The sequence below is a fragment of the Haliotis rubra genome, unplaced genomic scaffold, assembly GCF_003918875.1.
Source record: "Haliotis rubra isolate DU_JTF1 unplaced genomic scaffold, ASM391887v1 Scf54, whole genome shotgun sequence".
NCBI lineage: Eukaryota > Metazoa > Mollusca > Gastropoda > Lepetellida > Haliotidae > Haliotis > Haliotis rubra.
This window is the reverse complement of record NW_025767235.1, coordinates 1215269-1241592: the sequence shown is the minus strand read 5'-3', so window position 1 is coordinate 1241592 and position 26324 is coordinate 1215269. Positions and strand designations below refer to the sequence as shown.

General features: G+C 41.0%; 2 protein-coding genes across 3 annotated transcripts; both read right to left on the bottom strand.

The window, feature by feature from the left end:
* Positions 1 to 6603: 6603 nt before the first annotated feature.
* On the bottom strand, positions 6604 to 11588 carry LOC124253396 (heme-binding protein 1-like). Its single transcript, XM_046687149.1, has 5 exons — positions 11531 to 11588; positions 8798 to 8950; positions 8156 to 8285; positions 7478 to 7658; positions 6604 to 7032 (listed from the first exon to the last, which is right to left on the bottom strand). Exons 2-5 carry the CDS (start codon positions 8930 to 8932, stop codon positions 6861 to 6863), a joined length of 618 nt encoding a protein of 205 aa, XP_046543105.1. The 5' UTR covers positions 8933 to 8950; positions 11531 to 11588; the 3' UTR covers positions 6604 to 6860.
* Positions 11589 to 14296: 2708 nt separating this feature from the next.
* LOC124253376 (BTB and MATH domain-containing protein 38-like) lies at positions 14297 to 21889 on the bottom strand. 2 transcript variants are annotated; one of them, XM_046687124.1, is made up of 2 exons: positions 21729 to 21889; positions 14297 to 15469 (listed from the first exon to the last, which is right to left on the bottom strand). In XM_046687124.1, exon 2 carries the CDS (start codon positions 15459 to 15461, stop codon positions 14670 to 14672), a length of 792 nt encoding a protein of 263 aa, XP_046543080.1. In that variant the 5' UTR covers positions 15462 to 15469; positions 21729 to 21889; the 3' UTR covers positions 14297 to 14669. The 2 variants fall into 2 exon arrangements, with proteins under 2 accessions (XP_046543080.1, XP_046543081.1); XM_046687125.1 differs by lacking the exon at positions 21729 to 21889 and adding an exon at positions 15788 to 15899.
* Between the last annotated feature and the right edge of the window lie 4435 nt (positions 21890 to 26324).

The following is a 26324-nucleotide window of genomic DNA, read 5'->3' as shown; positions in this document are numbered from 1 at the left end:
TTAGATAATGAGTTTATGTTTAACACAAAACCAGACCTAAATGCCCTTCAAGATTTGAAAACCAGACCTATTATACACATGAAGTGGACTATTGTTTTGTCCGTGTTTGTTTGTTTGTTTGTTGTCTATCACTTGTTTGTTTGTTGTGTAACACTGCAGTCAGTTCGGATCCCAGCAAAATCTGTTCACCACAAAGATACTGTTCTAAGTTAAATGTCTCTGAATTGTTATGTTCATATTGACAAATGAAAGATGAATTCAGATGCATTCAATCATTTCGACAAAACAACCGCTAATAGATGAACTATGATCAGTTCTGTCATGCAATTTATTCTTTTCATATCAGGGAATATCGATAGAGATACGATTATCTGTAAACATACATATAGCATGGTAGTTTCACACATTTGAATGACACGAACAGTCACAGACATTTTACTTGCATGTCAAATTCCACTTTCATGTTCAGTTTGTTCAGTTGAAAACAGACAGTTTAGTTTAAAACCGCAATCCCGACAACACCAGCCAATATGGCGGCGTAGATTCTGAAACGGGCAACATATGTATGACAAGCAACACAATGCAAAATGTAACAGGCTAATTGTCATGCTTCATGTTACGTATATTGACAATTATAAAAAGACCTTGTGTGTTCATACATTATTTCCGTCCTAGTGGGTATATTGAAATATTGGATGTGCTGCTATATTCGTCTCCGTCAACGATGTCATTGCAACAGAAACATTAAGAAAATATTCAATACAATGGTTTCACAGTGTTACCGCTGCGTAAATTATCAGTGAATTATACGCTTCTCTCCCTCGTCGACAACGTTAACGGTTATTACGTATTTAACGTTTTGGTTTTTTCTATTCAGTCGTACATTGCATTCTTTTTATCATAGTGCACTTCACTCGTTATATCACAAATAGCATTCCCATGGAGAGGTCGTGTTTAGTTTGAAGCATCATGCACGATAATGTAACAATTGATAAAATAATAAAATATTCACAAACGAGGGCGCACATGCATTCACTTGATCACATTTGTTTAATTGTATAATAAAAACCGTAGACACATGCTGTCGTATACCTCCACCTAAGCATATACAGCTGTTTGTAGGTAGAATGACTTTTTAATGGTTCCTTATTCATAAGGACCTGGTCCTTGATTCGGTTTTTATAGAGTCTGAGTTTAGCAGATGTAACATATCATGGCTATATCTTTTAATAACAAGCATTTTATGAATAGTAACTCTGATATGAATAAAGTTAAGGTTATGTATACTAACACTCAAGCTTATAAATGGCCAGAAGCATCTCCAGTAAATACGTCACGTCAGACCCGTTTGTGAAAACGTTTTATTTAAATTCTCTCTTGGAGACATACAGAAATGACGCTTGGCTTTATATTTTATGTACGCTTTAATAAATATGTCGCGTTTAGAAATAATCGAGGAAAATCAATGCGGACAAGCATATAGTCAAGATGGGCTCCTTTTAGCCTTGCTTCAAGGCTGTACTGAATGCTGAGCCCATGGATGTACAGTAAGTCTATCCTTCGAAGAGGCAAGTCTAGATAAGTGGAGAGTACACCAGTCTGTTATATATTATTCTTTAGAAATTATCATTTAAACTATTCCTTTTTACCTTATAGACTTGTGCAAACCTAAGGACCCCAGTCTGTTATTTATTATCGTTTAGAAATTATCATTTACACTATTTATTTTTGCCTTAGAGACTTGTGCAAACCTAAGGACCCCAGTCTGTTATTTATTATCGTTTAGAAATTATCATTTACACTATTCATTTTGCCTTAGAGACTTGTGCAAACCTTCTGTTATTTATTATCGTTTAGAAATTATCATTTACCCTGTATTAACTAACTAACTGAATTTACTAGTATATGGCAATAAAAGAACTCACTTTTTATCACTGAGCTTGATGAAGAACAGTTTAAGGAAAAACGAGTTGGATTCGAACCCACGACGTGCTGACGACGTGCTCCGCTTTGGTATCGTGGAACAAAGTGTGCTGAATAACATTGTCACAAACATGGAGTGAAACGTTCATGTTCAAACGTTCATAACTTTTGATAAAACTTTCTTTCCTATTTCAAAACAACTCAAATACATATGTAGTATGTCAATTATGCATCTGTGAGATGACTGTCATTTTGTCTAGTTATCTGAGAAAAAGATTAGCATTCCTGTTTTTTTTAGTTTATGTATCAAAATATTTATTCATATATCCACCACGTAATAAATTTCAGCTGATGCTGAAAAATCCAACTGCAAGTCTTGGTCCACACGACCTCCGTGCAATGATATAACCGGGTAAAATACCCCGATAATGCCAAGTTCCAAGTCAAATTATGTACTTTTCAAAACACAACTGTCGGGCGACACCGCGGTCATTATAGAGGCGCTTCACTCAATAAAATAAACTCATGGCTGTGTGTATTTTTTATGTCACCATGACTTTATGTCGTTATTTTATGTACAAAATGCATCCCCATAGCGGGAAATAGATGTCACACTAAACACACACGCGCACGGTGCACGCACACACACACACACATTTAACACGTGCAACCCACACATTTTATGACTGTGTGACGGGTCATGTACATGTATATTCCCATGCTGGTGACACCGGGCATGTACGTCACATGTCAGTCCCACCATGGCTTTATGCAGTTTGTAGGGGTGGCCGTGTATGTGTTGTTGGTTCCACGTAGCTTACGATATACGTCAGATGTACGTCAGTCTCTGCTGTGGACAAATGCGAGTTGTCCTCTCACCCGGTCCAATGTAGTATGTATGTCTTACCATGATTTTATATAATGTGTCGGCCTCACCACGGATGTATGCAGTGTGTATGTCTTACCATGATTATATACAATGTGTCGCCCTCATCACGGATGTATGCAGTGTGTATGTCTTACCATGATTATATACAATGTGTCGCCCTCATCACGGATGTATGCAGTATGTATGTCTTACCATGATTATATACAATGTGTCGCCCTCATCACGGATGTATGCAGTATGTATGTCTTACCATGATTATATACAATGTGTGGCCCTCATTATCACGGATGTATGCAGTGTGTATGTCTTACCATGATTATATACAATGTGTCGCCCTCATCACGGATGTATGCAGTATGTATGTCTTACCATGATTATATACAATGTGGTCCCTCATCACGGATGTATGCAGTATGTATGTCTTACCATGATTATATACAATGTGTCGCCCTTATCACGGATGTATGCGGTGTGTATGTCTTACCATGATTATATACAATGTGTCGCCCTCATCACGGATGTATGCAGTATCTATATGTCTTACCATGATTATATACAATGTGTCGCCCTCATCACGGATGTATGCATGTATGTCTTACATGATTATATGTCTTACCCTCATCACGGATGATTATGATTATATACAATGTGTCGCCCTCATCACGGATGTATGCAGTATGTATGTCAGTATTATATACAATGTGTCGCCCTCATGTCTTACCATGATTATATACAATGTGTCGCCCCTCATCACGGATGTATGCAGTATCTATGTCTTACCGTGATTATATACAATGTGTCGCCCTCACCACGGATGTATGCAGTATGTATGTCTTACCATGATTATATACAATGTGTCGCCCTCATCACGGATGTATTATATACAATGTGTAGCCCCCACCACGGATGTATGTAGTGTGCATGTCTTACCATGATTATATACAATGTGTCGGCCTCATCACGGATGTATGCAGTGTGTATGTCTTACCATGATTATATACAATGTGTCGCCCTCATCACGGATGTATGCAGTATGTATGTCTTACCATGATTATATACAATGTGTCGCCCTCATCACGGATGTATGCAGTATGTATGTCTTACCATGATTATATACAATGTGTCGCCCTCATCACGGATGTATGCAGTATGTATGTCTTACCATGATTATATACAATGTGTCGGCCCGGATCATCACGGATGTATGCAGTATCTATGTCTTACCGTGATTATATACAATGTGTGTGTGTCGCCCTCATCACGGATGTATGCAGTATGTATGTCTTACCATGATTATATACAATGTGTAGCCCTCATCACGGATGTATGCAGTATGTATGTCTTACCATGATTATATACAATGTGTCGCCCTCACACGGATGTATGCAGTATGTATGTCTTACCATGATTATATACAATGTGTCGCCCTCATCACGGATGTATGCAGTATGTATGTCTTACCATGATTATATACAATGTGTCGCCCTCATCACGGATGTATGTATGTATGTCTTACCATGATTATATATTAATGTGTCGCCCCTCATCACGGATGTATGCAGTATGTATGTCTTACCATGATTATATACAATGTGTCGCCCTCATCACGGATGTATGCAGTATGTATGTCTTACCATGATTATATACAATGTGTCGCCCTCATCACGGATGTATGCCCTCATGATTATATACAATGTGTCACGGATGTATGCATGTCTTACCATGATTATATACAATGTGTCGCCCTCATCACGGATGTATGCAGTATGTATGTCTTACCATGATTATATACAATGTGTAGCCCTCATCTTACCATGATTATATACAATGTGTCGCCCTCATCACGTGTGCAGTATGTATGTCTTACCATGATTATATACAATGTGTCGCCCTCATCACGGATGTATGCAGTATGTATGTCTTACCATGATTATATACAATGTGTCGCCCTCATCACGGATGTATGCAGTATGTATGTCTTACCATGATTATATACAATGTGTCGCCCTCATCACGGATGTATGCAGTATGTATGTCTTACCATGATTATATACAATGTGTCGCCCTCATCACGGATGTATGCAGTATGTATGTCTTACCATGATTATATACAATGTGTCGCCCTCATCACGGATGTATGCAGTATGTATGTCTTACCATGATTATATACAATGTGTATGTCTTACCCTCATCACGGATGTATGCAGTATGTATGTCTTACCATGATTATATACAATGTGTCGCATGATTATATATGTATGTGTCGCCCTCATCACGGATGTGTGTAGTACGTATGTCTTACCATGATTATATACAATGTGTCCACGGTATCACCACAATGGATGTATGCAGTATGTATGTCTTACCATGATTATATACAATGTGTCGCCCTCATCACGGATGTGTATGTAGTATACCATGATTATATACAATGTGTCCCCTCATCACGGATGTATGCAGTATGTATGTCTTACCATGATTATATACAATGTGTCGCCCTCATCACGGATGTATGCAGTATGTATGTCTTACCATGATTATATACAATGTGTCGTATGTCCTCACCACGGATGTATGCAGTATGTATGTCTTACCATGATTATATACAATGTGTCGCCCTCATCACGGATGTATGTATGCATATACAATGTGTATGTATGTCTTACCATGATTATATACAATGTGTCGCCCTCATCACGGATGTATGCAGTATGTATGTCTTACCATGATTATATACAATGTGTCGGCCTCATCACGGATGTATGCAGTATGTATGTCTTACCATGATTATATACAATGTGTCGCCCTCATCACGGATGTATGCAGTATGTATGTCTTACCATGATTATATACAATGTGTCGCCCTCATCACGGATGTATGCAGTATGTATGTCTTACCATGATTATATACAATGTGTCGCCCTCATCACGGATGTATGCAGTATGTATGTCTTACCATGATTATATACAATGTGTTATATACAATGTGTGCCCTCATCACGGATGTGTATAGCAGTATGTATGTCTTACCATGATTATATACAATGTTATATACAATGGCCCTCATCACGGACGGATGTATGCAGTACGTATGTCTTACCATGATTATATACAATGTGTCGCCCTCATCACGGATGTATGGTATGTGTGTATGTCTTACCATGATTATATACAATGTGTGGTCCCTCATCACGGAGCTGTTACGTATGTCTTACCATGATTATATACAATGTACAATGTCGCCCTCACCACGGATGTATGCAGTATGTATGTCTTACCATGATTATATACAATGTGTCGCCCTCATCACGGATGTGTGTAGTACGTATGTCTTACCATGATTATATACAATGTGTCGCCCTCATCACGGATGTATGCAGTACAACGTATGTCTTACCATGACCATTATTCGCCCTATATAATAATATGTTTATGTCAATATGCAGTCAATATCCAGTATCATCACGAATATGTCCGAAACGAAGGTTTCACGAAGAGGCTTTGAATAAGATTCTTTGCTACGGTGATTGGCCATCCTGTGCCTGCACGTGTTATCAATTTAATACACTGTGTCCATTGGTGACTCTTATGTTTTGCCACCTAATCCACAGCTGTGTTAATTGGGCATCCGTTATCTGCATCTACTGCTATCTTCTCTAGAGCAGATAGGAATGAGCCCATCGTGCCTGCATTTAGTACTTCCTGGTCTATTGCAATGTGGGTTGATATTATGTCACCTTCATCACTGCTACTTTTAGATCATAGTCACCGTAAACGTAAAGAGGCACATACTCGATATAAAACATATTTATTGATTGTCAATAGGAATGGTTAGAAAGAAAATATCTTTCCCACCGAAGCCAGAATCAAGCATCACATGGACTGTAACAATTTACGAGACAACACACAACAGATGTCTGCACAGGGAGAGTCCTTCTATCACAATCATCTGCATACAGGTGCGCTCTCTGAAACATCGTCCCAGCAACAGCAATAGGCGATTGTGGCTTGGATCATAACTGCACTGAAGACCCGACGCACTATGTGTCTACTTCCTGACCACCCACAGCTCGTTGTACCTCTGCTTCGTCTGTAGAGGGCTACTGTAAGTGGCAAGGTAGAAGTGGCTGTTGTCGTATAAACGAGCATCGCCGATGGCAGCTGTCAACTGTGTCCGTGTCTTCTTCACTCCATACTTTGAAGTGTATCCTCCGAATGACCTGATGCAGGAATAGAACACTCTCAGTTTAATCATAGACCTAGTCTGCTTCTGTATTAGAGGACCAGCTTGCGATATTGATTGCAGTGCTTTAAATCTCTGTATCTGGCAATGCTGATTCTATTGTACTGTTACTGCATTCGGCGGTAATATATATTTTGTACATCACTTTCAACAAGGTATTTTTAACCCAAACATATGCATTTCCTTAAGCTCTTTTACTGTTTTTCGCCTTGAACAGAAAGCAGCGATAGGACTCCTCGACACAGGGATCTGAGCGTGTTCTAAAATGTACGTTTTATAACGGCCCATACCTAAACACAAGCCTGTGATAATTGTGATTCTGAGACGACTGAATTGTGCACGAGCCCACTCGCAATAAAAGTGTTACAATATCAATATATTAAATGGATTTTTTGTTCAGTTGATTGTTATATGCAACTCACGTGCTGTATACATAGGTGACTGGAGTCGACACAACCTTGACCTTGGGGTCAGAGGGTGTTGGTGGAGCCGATTGGCTGGCCAGAGGGATATACATGTACATGCTCATTTCGGTCGTGACGTCAGATCCGGGTTCACGAACAACCTTCGTCAGGAAGGGCAGTGTAATGTTCAATGGTTTGTCTGAAAACATTGCATATGGTCATTGTCAAGACATAAATGAGTGAGTGAGTGAGTAAATGAGTGACAATAAGTGTATGGTGTTCGAACAGTCGAGGTCACTGCTCGGTAAAACGAAGTGTGAGTTTGTCTAGGTTTTTCTGAAATCCTTTACCGTCCCATGTTTCACCGTTAAATCATTCTGAGGTAAGGAAACGATACTTCACGACAAAACAACCAAACAAACCAACTGCTTCTATTCATCGTGCTGAATTATCATCCCAACCTTATCTTCCAACTCCACCCAAACTTAACTCAGTGTGAAGATCCGTTTACTCGGTAATCTTCGGCTTGTTCTCCTGGCACACAACATACACCAGTACAACCCGCAGGTCAAAACCATGACCATCACCTTCCCATTTGAGTAGATTCTACATATTGGGTTAAATAGCACGATTGTGTTGTCCTACCACGGCCCGTCACATCTGGTATGTTTCAGCAAAACATACGCAGCCACCTACTCTGTGTATTCAGTCCGCTCAGATAGGACAGCAGCCTGTTGAACATCTGCAAGCGAGACGCTTCAAGGTTTTTGACGTCGCCGGAAGTGGTAATCCATTTCTGGCTGTCATACACTCGCTCTTCGTGTGTCTGTAACACATTCAAATAAACCTCAGTACCTTCAAGGATTTTACATTTGTAAAAGGAAATAATGACATTGTAAATATTTTAGTAATGACACCAGGAGTTGGCGAACGTTGAAATGCCTTGTTCACAAGGATATCAGAAGAATTGTTCACCGTCGTCTTGTTTGTGACACACATGTAGGTTTAATGAGAGGATAGGTGATCATCTGATGAGATACATGATACAGGTAGGTCTTTGAAAGGGACAAGACGTAGTCCTGGAATACCGAGTCAAACAAGTGACAACCCAAACAGGTACTCGGGGCAATGTGACATTCGAACCCAGACACCCAACTCTGCAAAGCGAGTTTCAACGCTTTGGATGACTAGACCCCTTTTGCACGTGTCAAACAATACGGAAGTTGTTCGATGAAAGGGTTTTACATATTCTGTTCAGATTGGATCTGATGGATCAAAGAATTAATTATATTCACTGTTAATCAACACTGTATCGTGTTTTCTATGATATATACTCACACTGCGTTGAGCAATTTTGCCGTACGATGGGCAGTCAAAATAATAGCACATGACCGTCATGTTCTGCGCATGCGCAGAGGCTAGAGATAAAACAACCAACAGACCCAGCTGCAACACAATATTTGACGTCATCATTCAGAAGAAGGAGTACACCTGGAAACAGAAAAAAGGTGAGATTGAGAGCAATGTAATTCTTTTGATGTCGAATTAATGAGAGTGAATTTGGTCGATAAAACCCTCCTGACCAGGTCACCCGCGTCCCTTTGATTAGATGACTATTATAATCATGCAGCTGGGTATTTGAAATCGGAGTTGTGGGGTAAGGGACCGTTCATAATTTATGGCTAGAGGGGGTGATGATGATTTTAATGGAGAAGCATGTACAATGTGAATATGTGAATGACCCTCCCTAAAATTTATGTACAAAATAAGTGACACTTCCACACATGTCATGTACCAAATCGATGACCCCCCCATAATTTCTAAGCATAATTTATAAATATATTTATATGTACATAATTGCTGACCCCCCTAGTACGTGTGTACAAAATTGCTGACCACTGCTAGCTCCCCAGAACAAAACGGGTGACCCCCTTAAAATCATGGGATAATGGGAATGGGATAATAAACTCATACCTAACATCTACAACGTAACATTAAGGGTTTTTGGCATGATGAAATGTCGCACGCATCCTGTCGTGTCACCAACAAATGTGTTGGGTGGGGGCGAGTTGTTGATGAGGAGAAATATATTACACTGGCGTGATGGCATTTTTAACTTTACAACCAACTTTGAAGTCTTAGTCAGAATTAACTTGTGTACACGTCAGCCCTATTACTCAGATCAGATATTATATATTTACCAAAGTTTCAGAATAAATGTTTGTTGTCTTATGACATTTCAGGTTCCCCGACATCAGCGCGTCCAGCCAGCTTGAACCCCAAAGGGAACCACGCAGTGTGTACAAACGTGCAGTGCGTACAACCATGCAGTGTGTACAACCATGCAGTGTGTACAACCACGCAGTGTGTACAACCATGCAGTGTGTACAACCACGCAGTGTGTACAACCACGCAGTGCGTACAACCCTTGCAGTCTGTACAACCATGCAGTGTGTACAACCACGCAGTGTGTACAACCACGCAGTGTGTACAACCACGCAGTGTGTACAACCAGGCAGGGTGTACAACCATACAAGGGACAGCATGCCTTTTGAGAACACCTCGTGTTATCACTTTTTGGTACTAGTAATTCATAAACACAAGCTCATGACGTTGTCGAAATCGTACAATTACTTTGATTGTGGAATGAATTGTGTCCCTCTCCTTCATTTATTATTCAACACATTTACTCATATATATAACGTTATAACTCCTGACGATTGTATAATAGCAGGTATTGCATATATCAGAAATGACAACTCACAAACCTGAAGTGATCTATCTCAGTGAGCGACGTGTGGTGAAACAGGTTTGGAGGAGCTTCATCAGCAGAGATGGTAAGTGGATGCTGATGTCACTACGTGGATAACGTTACGTTACGCTACATCGTGTGACACAACAGGCAGTCAACAACAATAGATGGGCCATGTCCTGTACGTCCGAATACAAGCGCTGTGACTGATGACGTACAAGAAGACCTATGTCTGTCTCACCAGTGCCCACATGCTATCATGGCGACTGGTAATACCACTTTAGTTTTCATATGATTTATCGTTCTGTAATTCTTAATTATTTCGTGACATGTACAAACTGAAAGTGTTACTGTGTGGGTTGCTGGTGCGACACATTGTCAAATCATCACACAGATGGTAGACTAACAAGTACTTCCAGAAATAGAGTTGTTTCATTAAAACATATGTGTTTACAAAATAGAAACACAAACCAGATACCAGAACGATGGTTAAGCTTCATCCATATTCTAGACAAGACACTATAGACATACCAATACTGAGGGTGCACAGGGTGTGGTCGCCATGTCTCTTGAAATACTCAAAAGTATAGTGTACGCGACATGTCTCTGTCACCGAATTTGTGTGAAAACATACCAGGACCATTTAGAATAGCAGTGGTAACGGTACCTACATGATTCTCTCGTGATGCATGTGCATGATGTGTATAGAATCTCATAGGTGTCTCGCTACTGCTGTCACCATCCATCGTTTAATTATGCTTGTGTTTCTACATGCCGCGTAGAACTTCCAATTTGTGGTCTTCAGACAGAGAGAGGAGAGTCCACATGCACACACAAGCTGTATGTCAGTCAACATCTGTTTCATAACTGATATTCTGATTCACACATACCATCGAACAAAGTTGGAATCGTCTTTCGTTGGAGTGTGGGTGTTTAGTCAGATTAGATTTTTGTACACTGCACAGCCAGTACATTCATGGCGAATATTGTACACATTGCTATGGAGTGAACGCAGTATTAACGCGTCTTTTAGCAACATTACAAAATACCACCAGGGCGTCTCTTCAATCGAAGTTTACTTTTTGCATCCATGTGAAGAATCAAACTCAGGCTTTAACCACTAGACTACCGAACTGGCGTTGACATAGGATTGCATTCACTACAGCTGCACCTCGCTCTTCTTAATCCTTGACGCAATGTTTATATGAAATATAACTTGATAAACCAATGTAAATAGAAAACAAAGTATTTCAACCGAACTACCATCAACGTACGGTTTAACTTGCTATAACCTATGTATAATATATGTATGGACTTACCAGGGTCGGGTGGTGCTCGGGCTGTAGAACAAGGACTCTGGAAGAAAGTCGAAGTTCATGCCATATATGTACGTGTCGTCACGTGATCAGACGCCATTGCAGTTCACCGAGTCATGTGACATGAATGATTGACGACGTTGTGGGTCAGTGGTGGAGGTTATGATAATCATTAACGTCAGTGCTATTTTTCATGCCACATTACGCTTGTGTAACATCTGATTCATAGCATGTCTGGCCAAACATCTGGAGTGAAAACACATAAACAACAGTTGAAACCAACTCGAAGGGACCACTAAGTTTAGTTCGTTAAGACCGTAGTTCGTTATAACCGTAGTTCGTTAAGACCGTAGTTCGTTATAACCGTAGTTCGTTATACACAGACTAAAATATGCAGCAAGTGGTCATGACCATTAAAACAGTTCGTTATATCCGTCAGTTCGTCATAGGCGTGTTCGTTCTAAACATAGTTAAACTGAAATATATATCTAATTAAACTGAAATTCAAATATACACAACCATGTTTTTATCTCGGTGTAAATTTCATTCATTCCTGAATATGTATTGCGTTTAATTATCCAGCGGCAGTGTGTTTACTCAATCTTTGCCTAGCGATTAACAAGTATTCCCAGATAAAGTATTGTCTTAATATCAAGTTTGAAAATGGGAAAATAATTTAAATTGAATTGAATGGTAATCGTAATTGAATATATGGCACTGACATGATATTTTGTTTCTTGAGGAATACAAAAAAGCGAAGTATATTACCTTATTAAGGGGTAAGAATATACTTCAATACGGCGTGTTTATCATTATACAGGAGTTGACTTCCATAGATGTTTCCCCCTTAAGTGTTTCACGTCTAATTGCCATTCGATGATTTTATAATTTGGCCACACACACACACACACACGCGCACGCACGCACGCACACGCACACACACACACACACACTGTGTACCTACATACTACATGTCAAACAGGAGCAGCAAATGTTGATTGGCGTGCTTGTTTAATGGCCAAGACGACACAACATGAAGGAAATACAGTACCATTATAGATTTTAAAACACTATAACTCATCATGTTTGATATGAGAAGGTGCTTCATAGGTGCACATCGTGACGCTCGCCTTACTTGTGACGACGGAGAGGTCAGGAACAAGAACCTCTTGACCTTTTAACTGTCATTGGCATTGTCATATTTGACACGAACAAAACCCATTACATTTATGCTCGTGACAATATCACCAACGATGTAGGTTATGATCAAGGCTAGTATCAAGGCTACTATTCAACAGAAGGATGCCTGACGAACGTTGCCGTAAACCAGGTCGGACATTAAAGATCTCTTCGTAATTATGCATTGTATTCTTTCCTTAACTGGGAATATCAGTCAATTATATACTGAATGTTTATCCTAATTATAGTAGTTTGATATGTGTAAGATGTGGGTGCCTTTTCAGTAATCCGTTTAAACATTTCTTTCGAAATTGTTTTCTCAATTAATCGAGACTGATAACACTCTGGCGTTGACGCTTTATGTTTTGTCAGAACCCACCCTAACGTGGGAACAGCTGTACATGTTTACCGCGTGTATGGTGCAGGCAGAACCCAACCTAACGTGGGAACAGCTGTATGTGTTTACCACGTGTATGGTGCCGGCAGAACCCAACCTAACGTGGGGACAGCTGTATGTGTTTACCACGTGTATGGTGCCCACAGAACCCAACCTAACGTGGGGACAGCTGTATGTGTTTACCACGTGTATGGTGCCCACAGAACCCAACCTAACGTGGGGACAGCTGTATGTGTTTACCAGGTGTATGGTGCCATCAGAACCCAACCTAACGTGGGAACAGCTGTATGTGTTTACCACGTGTATGGTGCCGGCTGAACCAGGATCTCTCTTAGGTTGAGTTTGATGCGTACTTTGACCCTTTCCTCTGATTGCGCAGAGACCAGTCCTGAACACGAGAAACCAGTCAAATGTATCAAGCTGCGTCTGATGAAGATGAAAACGTATTTTGTGAAAGGAACTCTCTTGGAAAAAGGGAAAGGATCCTTAATAACTAGATCTTTATAATGTCACGGCGTTTGTATATATTTCACCAACAGAGAACCCAAATATATGTGACTGTTAGCAGATTTGCTTAAATATTTGTGAATGTACCAATTAATTCACAGGTTTTCATACGTACTCCCCAAAGAGCTTGTGACAAATCGACGTTCTGACCGAATTATCTGTATGATGGTGTTTCAGTTTCATCTTGTCGTAGTAAAACAGAACCACAACAACCAAATATGTATAATCGTTCGCAATTTGAGGCGGCGTTAGATGAACAAGTGTTATAATCAGTGCTGTAATGTCATTGTGACATTGGTGGCGTCAATGTGCAGCGTCAGTGTCTCGTAGAACAATCTATGGCCTAACGTGCTAGTAATTGAATGATCACCAGTAACTTGTGCCAATTCTGTGAAGACAACTGGTTCATCAACAGGGGTAACTTCAGCGGTATTTCATAACGACGTAAAAGAAACTAACCGCGGTGAAATGCCAGATGATACATGATGACTTTATACGAACAGATTACACTTTCTTAGTAAAGTACAGATTCTAGTACTTTTTGGGATTGACTTCAATTCGGGATTCGAACCCACACCCTCAGAGTCAGGCACCTAATCACCAGCACACAAAGTCAGCCACCGCGGAAGCCGGATGGGACTCAACCCAAAAGAGTACTAGAATCACTTCTACTAAGTAATACTTCACTAAGAAACGGTAATCCCAAATATAACATATGTTACATTTGACCACTTTCTAAAATGGCACTGTGTATTTCATGACTTTATACTAGGACTAAACGTCACTTGTCCATGAAGTACTAGTCTTCTTTCACAAAGCCTATGTCACAGTTTTGTTGTAAGAGACGGCTGAAACGACGATCCGATGTCAATGTGCTCACGATTTCACCCATTTCATTCCATTGTTTACAGGCTGCCTTGATATAGCTATTATACTACTGGTGAAACGCGCTATATTCACAGTGCTGATATTATCGTTTTGGACGCGTCTCTGACGTGAATGTCTGTTTTGTTGTATCCATACAACAATGGATCAAAATCTATCACTTGGAAATGGATACTATTCAGATTCTTTGAATGCAGGCAGCAACTTTTTGATGGCATGAGTTAAATCTTCCATCGCTTCAGTGCTTAACTTCCGACATTGCGAGCAACACACATCCTTACATTCCCGACATTCGTGCCTTGCATGGCGGTGACTGAACTCGTTACATTTGCGGTTGATGATAGTTTGGAAGTCTTCCTGGAGATTCCCGGAAGCGGTCATGCAGCTTTCCAGCATCGGTCTGACAAGGCCCTCCACCAACACCAACCGCCGCTTAAAGAACTCGAGAGCAGTCTTGTCGTTAAGATCTTTGAATTCCTCCAGGTGTTGGAGCCCATTGTTGTCACTGTATTCTACGTAGACAGCCTGATCAAGGCATTCCCTCAGCACATCATCAAAGCCATACTTGTCTGCTATATTCATGAAATGTACCAACTTAGACCTGGGTAAAGTTTTCACGTTCAGTTTCAGGTACGTTGTGACAAACGTACGACAGCGTACTTTAAGCGACGTAATATCGTATTCCTCCGCCAGTGGAAGTAGTACGTCGATATTGTCATCTGTGAGCGGGTTGAAGATTGAGGGGTAGATGCATCGAAGCAGCTCTGTCATGTCAGCGTATGTCTTCCCGGGTAGGGGCACTTCTGATAACGTTTTTTCTTTGAATTCTCCAAAGAACATTCTTTCGAAGACTGGAGATGCAAGTGAAAGTACAGTTTTGTTCACATGTAGCTTTTTACCCTCGACTACCAGCGCCACATCGCTTGTAAGGGATGGCTCGGAAAACGTGATCTCTGAATTCTCCATGTTCACTTCTGTAACGAGAAGTTTTATATTAGCATTTATAACTAAACTCATGTACAAAAGAAAGTACACACCTGGTGCTTTGGGAATATTTCCCCCAACACGAAATAAATAGTGTGGAAAGTGTTTAGATAGAGGCATACAAGTCACAAACATTGTGTATCTGTTGATAAAACAAAACATATCCTTTACAGTGATGTGAGTGGAATTTCATGGAAATCGTTATTTTGTGGATTCACACCTGTATGCTATGCACCCTATTTTGAAGAACCAGTCGGTTGAAATTGTTAGTGGTATGCCTGTTGAAGGGAGCGTAGCAAGAACGAGACCTTGGAATGTCGCAGATGTCGAACAGCCACATTATCATAACGTGCAAAGCTGTACAAAGCAGACTATCATCATATTGACGAGACTTGTCAACCACACTGGCCAGACATCTGATAGTCCGAGAGTGACCATCCCGCAAGATGACCGTCAGTTGCGCAGTTTCCATCTACTCAGCCGGATGTTCACAGTGACGCTACAACAGGAACACAGTGATGAGACGACTGCACGCTGTGGACATCCGTGTCTATCGGCATGTCATGAAACCGTCAACAGCGACCGAATCGTCTATGCTGGACTCAGAACATGAGTTGCTGATGGTGCATTTGCTAACAATGTCTGTGGTGTTTCGGCAACACGTACACAGTGTTGTACAGATGCTTGATATATCTGGCCCCGCAACACCAATGTTTGATGTGTCTACAGCCGTACGCGTAACAGCAGTCTTTCATATGTCTCCTGTCGTAACAACAGTGTTTGATATGTCTCCTGTCGTAACAACAGTGTTTGATATGTCTCCTGTCGTATCAACAGTGTTTGATATCTCTCCTGTCGTAACAACAGTGTTTGATATGTCTCCTGTCGTAACAACAGTGTTTGATATGTCTCCTGTCGTAACAACAGTATTTGATACCTCTCCCGCCGTAACAACAGTGTTTGATGTGTCTCCTGTCGTAACAACAGTGTTTGATATGTCTCCTCTCGTAACAACAGTGTTTGATGTGTCTCCTCCGTAACAACAGTGTTTGATATGTCTCCTGTCATAACATCAGTGTTTGATATGTCTCCTGTCGTAACAACGGTGTTTGATGTGTCTCCTCCTCGTAACTAACAGTGTTTGATGTCTCCAGCAGTGTTTGATATGTCTCCTCCGTAACAACAGTGTTTGATCTCTCTCCTATCGTAACTACAGTGTTTGATATCTCTCCTGTCGTAACAACAGTGTTTGATCTGTCTCCTGTCATAACAACAGTCTTTGATATATCTCCTGTAGTAACAACAGTATTTGATATGTCTCCTCTCGTAACAACAGTGTTTGATGTGTCTCCTCTCGTAACAACAGTGTTTCATATGTCTCCTGTCATAATATCACTGTTTGATATGTCTCCTGTCGTAACAACAGTGTTTCATATGTCTCCTGTAGTAACAACAGTGTTTGATGTGTCTCCTCTCGTAACAACAGTGTTTGTATGTCTCCTGTCGTAACAACATTGTTTGATGTGTCTACCGCCGCAACAAGAGTGTTTCCTATGTCCCCTGTCGTAACAATAGTGTTTGATGTGTCTACGGCCGTAACAACAGTATTTGATCTGTCTATTGCCGTAACAACAGTGTTTGATATGTTTAGCGCCATAACAACGGTGTTTGATACGTCTACCGCCGTAACGACGGTGTTTCATTATGATATGTCTACCGCCGTAACTACAGTGTTTGATATCTCTACCGCCGTAACAACAGTGTTTGATATCTCTAGCGCCGTAACAACAGTGTTTGATATGTCTACCGCCGTAACAACAGTGTTTGATATCTCTACCGCCGTAACAACAGTGTTTGATATGTCTACCGCCGTAACAACAGTGTTTGGTATGTCTACCGCTATAAGAACAGTATTTGATACGTCTACCACCGTAACAACAGTGTTTGATATGTCTACCGCCGTAACAACAGTGTTTGATACGTCTACCACCGTAAGAACAGTGTTCGATACGTCTACCGCCGTAACAACGGTGTTTGATTATGATATGCCTACCGACGTAACAATTGTTTTGATATGTCTGGCGCCCTTAACAACAGTGTTTCATATGTCTACCGCCGTAACAACAGTGTTTGATTTTGATATGTCTACAGCCGAAACAATTGTTTGATATCTCTGGCGCTGTAACAACAGTGTTTGATACGTCTACCGCCATATCAACTGTTTTATATGTCTACCGCTGTAACAACAGGGTTTGATACGTCTACCGCTGTAACAACACTGTTTGATACGTCTAGCGCTGTAACAACGGTGTTTGATACGTCTACCGCCATATCAACTGTTTGATACGTCTACTGCTGTAACAACAGTGTTTGATATGTCTACCGCTGTAACAACACTGTTTGATATGTTTAGCGCTGTAACAACGGTGTTTGATACGTCTACCGCCATATCAACTGTTTGATACGTCTACCGCTGTAACAACAGTGTTTGATATGTCTACCGCTGTAACAACACTGTTTGATACGTCTAGCGCTGTAACAACGGTGTTTGATACGTCTACAGCCGTAACAACTGTTTGATATGTCTACCGCTGTAACAACTGTTTGATATGTCTACCGCTGTAACAACACTGTTTGATACGTCTAGCGCTGTAACAACGGTGTTTGATACGTCTACCGCCATATCAACTGTTTGATATGTCTACCGCTACAACACCAGTGTTTGATACGTCTACCGCTGTAACAACATTGTTTGATATGTCTACCGCCGTACCAACGGTGTTTGATATGTCTACCGCCGTAACAACACTGTTTTATACGTCTACCGCTGTAACAACAGTGTTTGATACGTCTACCGCTGTAACAACAGTGTTTGATACGTCTACCGCTGTAACAACGGTGTTTGATACGTCTACCGCCATATCAACTGTTTGATACGTCTACCGCTGTAACAACACTGTTTGATACGTCTACCGCCATATCAACTGTTTGATATGTCTACCGCTACAACACCAGTGTTTGATACGTCTACCGCTGTAACAACATTGTTTGATACGTCTACCGCTGTAACAACGGTGTTTGATACGTCTACCGCTGTAACAACTGTTTAATATGTCTACCGCCGTACCAACGGTGTTTGATATGTCTACCGCCGTAACAACAGTGTGTGATACGTCTACCGCTGTAACAACATTGTTTGATACGTCTACCGCTGTAACAACAGTGTTTGATACGTCTACCGCTGTAACAACATTGTTTGATACGTCTACCGCTGTAACAACGGTGTTTGATACGTCTACCGCTGTAACAACTGTTTGATATGTCTACCGCCGTACCAACGGTGTTTGATATGTCTACCTCCGTAACACCAGTGTTTGATATGTCTACCGCTGTAACAACACTGTTTGATACGTCTAGCGCTGTAACAACGGTGTTTGATACGTCTACAGCCGTAACAACTGTTTGATATGTCTACCGCTGTAACAACTGTTTGATATGTCTACCGCTGTAACAACACTGTTTGATACGTCTAGCGCTGTAACAACGGTGTTTGATACGTCTACCGCCATATCAACTGTTTGATATGTCTACCGCTACAACACCAGTGTTTGATACGTCTACCGCTGTAACAACATTGTTTGATATGTCTACCGCCGTACCAACGGTGTTTGATATGTCTACCGCCGTAACAACAGTGTTTGATACGTCTACCGCTGTAACAACAGTGTTTGATACGTCTACCGCTGTAACAACAGTGTTTGATACGTCTACCGCTGTAACAACGGTGTTTGATACGTCTACCGCCATATCAACTGTTTGATATGTCTACCGCTGTAACAACACTGTTTGATACGTCTAGCGCTGTAACAACGGTGTTTGATACGTCTACCGCCATATCAACTGTTTGATATGTCTACCGCTACAACACCAGTGTTTGATACGTCTACCGCTGTAACAACAGTGTTTGATATGTCTACCGCCGTAACAACAGTGTTTGATATGTCTACCGCCGTAACAACGGTGTTTGATACGTCTACCGCTGTAACAACAGTGTTTGATACGTCTACCGCTGTAACAACAGTGTTTGATACGTCTACCGCTGTAACAACAGTGTTTGATACGTCTACCGCCATAACAACTGTTTGATATGTCTACCGCTACAACACCAGTGTTTGATACGTCTACCGCTGTAACAACATTGTTTGATACGTCTACCGCTGTAACAACGGTGTTTGATACGTCTACCGCTGTAACAACTGTTTAATATGTCTACCGCCGTACCAACGGTGTTTGATATGTCTACCGCCGTAACAACAGTGTGTGATACGTCTACCGCTGTAACAACATTGTTTGATACGTCTACCGCTGTAACAACAGTGTTTGATACGTCTACCGCTGTAACAACATTGTTTGATACGTCTACCGCTGTAACAACGGTGTTTGATACGTCTACCGCTGTAACAACTGTTTGATATGTCTACCGCCGTACCAACGGTGTTTGATATGTCTACCTCCGTAACACCAGTGTTTGATACGTCTACCGCTGTAACAACATTGTTTGATACGTCTACCGCTGTAACAACAGTGTTTGATACGTCTACCGCTGTAACAACAGTGTTTGATACGTCTACCGCTGTAACAACAGTGTTTGATACGTCTACCGCTGTAACAACAGTGTTTGATATGTCTACCGCCGTAACACCAGTGTTTGATACGTCTACCGCTGTAACAACATTGTTTGATACGTCTACCGCTGTAACAACAGTGTTTGATACGTCTACCGCTGTAACAACATTGTTTGATACGTCTACCGCTGTAACAACGGTGTTTGATACGTCTACCGGTGTAACAACTGTTTGATATGTCTACCGCCGTACCAACGGTGTTTGATATGTCTACCTCCGTAACACCAGTGTTTGATACGTCTACCGCTGTAACAACTGTTTGATATGTCTACCGCCGTACCAACGGTGTTTGATACGTCTACCGCTGTAACAACTGTTTGATATGTCTACCGCCGTACCAACGGTGTTTGATATGTCTACCTCCGTAACACCAGTGTTTGATACGTCTACCGCTGTAACAACTGTTTGATATGTCTACCGCCGTACCAACGGTGTTTGATATGTCTACCTCCGTAACACCAGTGTTTGATATGTCTACCGCCGTACCAACAGTGTTTGATATGTCTACCGCCGTACCAACAGTGTTTGATATGTCTACCGCCGTACCAACGGTGTTTGATATGTCTACCGCTGTAACAACAGTGTTTGATACGTCTACCGCTGTAACAACTGTTTGATATGTCTACCGCCGTACCAACGGTGTTTGATATGTCTACCTCCGTAACACCAGTGTTTGATACGTCTACCGCTGTAACAACTGTTTGATATGTCTACCGCCGTACCAACGGTGTTTGATATGTCTACCTCCGTAACACCAGTGTTTGATACGTCTACCGCTGTAACAACTGTTTGATATGTCTACCGCCGTACCAACGGTGTTTGATATGTCTACCTCCGTAACACCAGTGTTTGATATGTCTACCGCCGTACCAACAGTGTTTGATATGTCTACTGCCGTACCAACAGTGTTTGATACGTCTACCGCTGTAACAACTGTTTGATATGTCTACCGCCGTACCAACGGTGTTTGATATGTCTACCTCCGTAACACCAGTGTTTGATACGTCTACCGCTGTAACAACTGTTTGATATGTCTACCTCCGTAACACCAGTGTTTGATATGTCTACCTCCGTAACACCAGTGTTTGATACGTCTACCGCTGTAACAACTGTTTGATATGTCTACCGCCGTACCAACAGTGTTTGATATGTCTACCTCCGTAACACCAGTGTTTGATATGTCTACCGCCGTACCAACAGTGTTTGATATGTCTACCGCTGTAACAACAGTGTATGTCTACCGCCACTTGTTTGATATCAACAGTGTTTGACGTCTAGCGTCCGCCGTAACTACCGCCGATACCAGTGTTTGATATGTCTATCGCTGTAAACAGTGTTTGATACGTCTACCGCCGTAAAACACTGTTTTATACGTCTACCTCCGTAACAATAGTGTGTGATACGTCTACCTCCGTAACAACAGTGTGTGTATCACTGCCGAGATGTCAGGGAGTCAAACTGACAGAATATACTCCCCGCACAAAACAGGTAAAATCAGACGTTAAACAGAGTGAACATTACGCGAATAAGTCATGCATTGGCAGTTCACTGTCATAATACTCACTGTGTGTATATCGTCAGATTTGTGTCTCTTCCGCAGCGCGTCCCCTTGAGTACTGTCAGTCTGTCAGCTGAGAGACTATCAACGGGACATAATCACCGAGACTACAACGTAGGCACAACGTTGGTCATCGTACAGCGACGTAGACACAATGTAGTCCTTGTTGCAATGAACGGGTTATCCTCAAATCGACAACAACGTAGTCAGGGGCAACGCTGTCTATATAATATATATATCGATTTATACGTGGGTTCAACGTTTAACTATTGCGAAATAACCAACTAACAATATAGAAACATCATTCGTGTTATAATTTGAAAAGTATTATGTAAATGAACCAGATATAGTTATTAATATGTGCATTATTTCAAAGGGTGTTTGTCGGTTGTGCAGTGTATGTTCGGATGAATATTCAACGAGCCGTGTGTAAAATGTGTAAGTGTGGTGGACAAGAGTACGAGACGGCTATAAATAGACCACGACTCGAAGGCGTTTCGTTGTACACATAAAGGGTGCTTTTACACAGTTTATGTCTTGCTGCCAAGTTCGCTGTATAAACAAGATCGTGTTTACAAGAAAACTGATTGTAAATGTCACTTCGAAACGTATCCGAATATGTAAGACTACTATTCTATGTAACTGATATGGAACTGGGGCGTTAAAGGGCCACTGATCAGAGCGATTAATGTTTCTCGCCAACAGTCTAATGACGAAACCGAGCTGCAAGGTGGCCGGTACCTGCTCCCCGACCGTGACAGACGCAGGGTCTTGGCTTCTGTCCACCTTGGCAAAATTTCAACCTAAACAGAGGGACATGAGGAAGGGTGGATCACAGCGTGCGTGTGTGTGTGTGTGTGCGTGCGTGCGTGCGTGTGTGTGTGTCTTTTAGCCATTGTCTTTCGACCATGCCATGGCCATACTAGCGGACCTAAGGAAACAGTATCTTGGAATATCAATACAACTTGGTCACTAGGACAGAATACGGATATTCCTGTCTATAAGGTTAGGTCCCTTATTGCCCACAGTTCCAAACTGCCTACACCCCAAACTGTCAACAAAAACATTGTAGGCAGTGGGAAATGATTTTTTGCCCTGTAGAATAATGGAACAGCCCAATTATCAATGAAGCAGGGGTGTGTCGTTTGGAGTAAGGTAGTAGTAGTTATTTGCTTTATTTAATGTCGCACGCACAACTAAGGTATTTCGGCGACGGGGTAGTACACTTATTAAGAAATGGGGGGAACAAAAAATATAAATTTTGAAAGAGTGGTGTTACTACCAAAAAAACCCACCCCAACAACTGAGTATTAAGGGACATTTGAATGGGATACCGAATTAAAAAGGTAAAAAACTATGAAATAGGTAGAGTATAAGAGATTTTGAATTTAATATAGATGTGGTGTAGTAAATGGTTATTGTTATTGTATTTTTTAACCAACCCATGTTTAAGTGAATAATGATAAATATTAAAAAAGGTTACAACATGAACTTGATAAAAAGTGAGAACTGATTTAAAAAGTTAAAAGACCCCTAAAACACCCATAAAACAATCCTATAATCTCACGGCAAACTCCAGTATCTTCACAGCAGAACTCGCAGCCATAGTTCAGGCCTTGCAAACAACATTTGACCAAACAAACACTACCATCTGCATTTTTACGGATTCCTTAAGCTCCATACAGGCTCTCAAAAATTACTCTACAACAAAAAGACCAGATCTAATAAATAACATATACAGAATAATACTATACCACCAAAACAAAAATAATCAAATACATTTTATCTGGGTCCCGTCACATATCGGAGTCCATGGCAACGAAATGGACATCCTTGTCAGTTGTGTGTTCTGTGAAACCAGTAAACGACTGTAAAACCAGTAAAAGACTGTAAAATCAGTAAAAGACTGTAAACTTATCAATTTTTCATGATATATCCATGTCTCCATGTAAAGACAGAGAATTCTCAGAATGAATAAACCAACCAACACTTGTTATTTTTAAAACTTCTGTATGCAGAGTGGGAAGACACCATAGAACAGGTCAGTTCATTAACCAAGTAACTGGTCAAGTTCATTTTAGCAGGGGTAGAACAGGTCATATCGGTGTATTCCCATTAACTTCACTTCCTGATCACTGGACCCTATCATGTTGTTTTAACCTGTAGACAGTTTGGAACAGTAGGCAGTATGGGAATACACCGTGTAAAACCAATTATACAACCACACCAACGATTATACTGATATTGTCTTATTGGAATATACGAACGATGAAGACATGATGTTGATTATATACGAATCAGTACAGAACGTATGTACAGATGGATGAATATGTACATGTTACGTATGTACATGTGTCCAATGATAAACTATTTACCTACAGTATTACCTACAGCGAACCAACCAACTAAACAGTGTTTCAGTTATATCACGGCTTCACTGGAAGTCATCACGTGGCTTATTTCACAAACGTTTTGAGAGTAGGCTATATATCATATATACACCTGAAATATACATTGGTTACTTAGGTAATTGGTAGAATACGTTAAATCAGGATGTTGAGTTGCTGAAAGAGAAGCCCTTCGTGGGGTATTTAGACGACGTGTTTTTTTACTCTTCCAGCCTTTTACAATGATTCGATGACCACCTCTAATGTGGCAAGAAACATGGAAGTAGTTGGGACACCTGTGTGTTTAGACAATAACAGAACTGGGAAGATTCACTGATGTCACAGTTCATACCACTTCACACTATATTAAAGTAAATATATATGCAATGCTATTTTGATACAATAGAAAGTTTTCATCCGTGATCAGGACCAGACTGCATGATACTGAGTGAATATGGTTTTAAGCCACCTTTAGCAATGTTGCAGCAATCACGGGGGAGGTATCTTTTCTGGAATTCACACAGATAAATGTTTTATTTCCCCTTCAATTCCCTATAAACCCTGCACAATATCGTGTTTCGCTGATCAAATATCAAGATGAATTTGTGAATCAATTAATCGTTTTAACTCAGCTGAACACAATTACATGAAGATACTTGTTTTCATAACACCCTGTTGTTTCGCTTGCAGGTAGCCTTATCAAGCAGATGGGCAATGCCAGCTGCATAGTACAAAATCAGCTGTTTTAACTGATCAGTGTCCGGAAATACATATTGACAGTGATGGATAATCATACATATTTCTATTTACATGAATGTACAATTACACACATATAGATATAGACATGGAATGATGATCTTGACACAATGAAAGGTGAAATAAGTAGACAAGAGCAAAACATCTATGTCTAGCTTGATTTTGAGAAGCTCAGTATCGCATAAATACGATTAGTCTGTGAAGTAAAGCCGTTTCTAATCTACAATTCATGGCCCTATCAGTCCAATGGTCCTATCCTAGAGTGAGAATTATTGATGGACGTGGCGTCATCACTAACTGTGGGAAGCAAAGCATCGTGGTACAGGACCCAGATTGTACTTCCTGCCTTGTGTCCGCTAGGGTCAGACCCTCGTGATCCCAGCACAAGGTCGATGGTTAGAGACAGTATGTATCAATATTAATAATGACATTTTTTGACGGTTGTACGATTGAGAGATGACTGGGGAGGGGTTCAGTCTGGATCTAGGTTCTATGAGGAGAAAAGACAGAAGCTCAGCCTCGATGTATGCTCCATGATGGGTTAAAGAGAAGAGTCTCGGTCTAGGTTCTGCCTAATCTAGGGGTATGAGGGGAGAAGTTCAGTCTGAACCTACGTTCTATGAAGGGTAAAGAGGTTCATTCTGGATCTTGGCTCTATGGTATCTCGACTCTTGGGGAAGGGTCCTGGATATAGCATCGATTATTTGTAAAATATGAATAGTTCAATCTGGGCCCAGGCTTTTGAGGAGAAGAGGGAGATGGTGTAAAGGGTGAGGAGTATAGCCTACATCCAGTTTATGATGAGGTGAAGGAGTGCAACTGAAATGTAGGTTCTCTTCAGGGTCAGTGGGAGTGGTGCAGCCTATCTCAAGGCTATATAAGAGGTAAAGGGGGGGATGATTGCAGCCTGTGGTGGGTTAATCCATCAGGCAATTTGTGCAACCTGCTCTTATCAACTGTATAGAGGGGCACAATCCAGTCTAGGCCGTTAGACGGCATGGCTTCAAATTCAAATGCTGTATAGTGAGGATGGCATCAAAGCATGCATTTTGACAATTAAGACTGTATACTGAATCAAATACAACATTCTGTATGCACGCACTACAAGAAAAAATGTCAATACATTGACATGCCAAAAATGCAATAAAACTCATTGTCCAAATGTTTGCCCTCCAGTCGTTCCTGGCGCCACTGTTACTGAGATCGTCTTTCACAAAGTTCTGGCAATGTCAAAGTTTTGTTGTAAGAGACATCTTAAACGACGATCCCATGTCAATGTCCCTCGGTGCGCACGATTTCACCCAATGGTGAACTAGAACTCCATTGTTTACAGGCTGCCTTGATATAGCTATTATACTACTGGTGAAACAAGCTATATACTCAGTGCTGATATTCTCGTTTTGGACGCGTCTCTAACGTGAATGCCTGTATCCATACAACAATGGATCAAAATCTATCA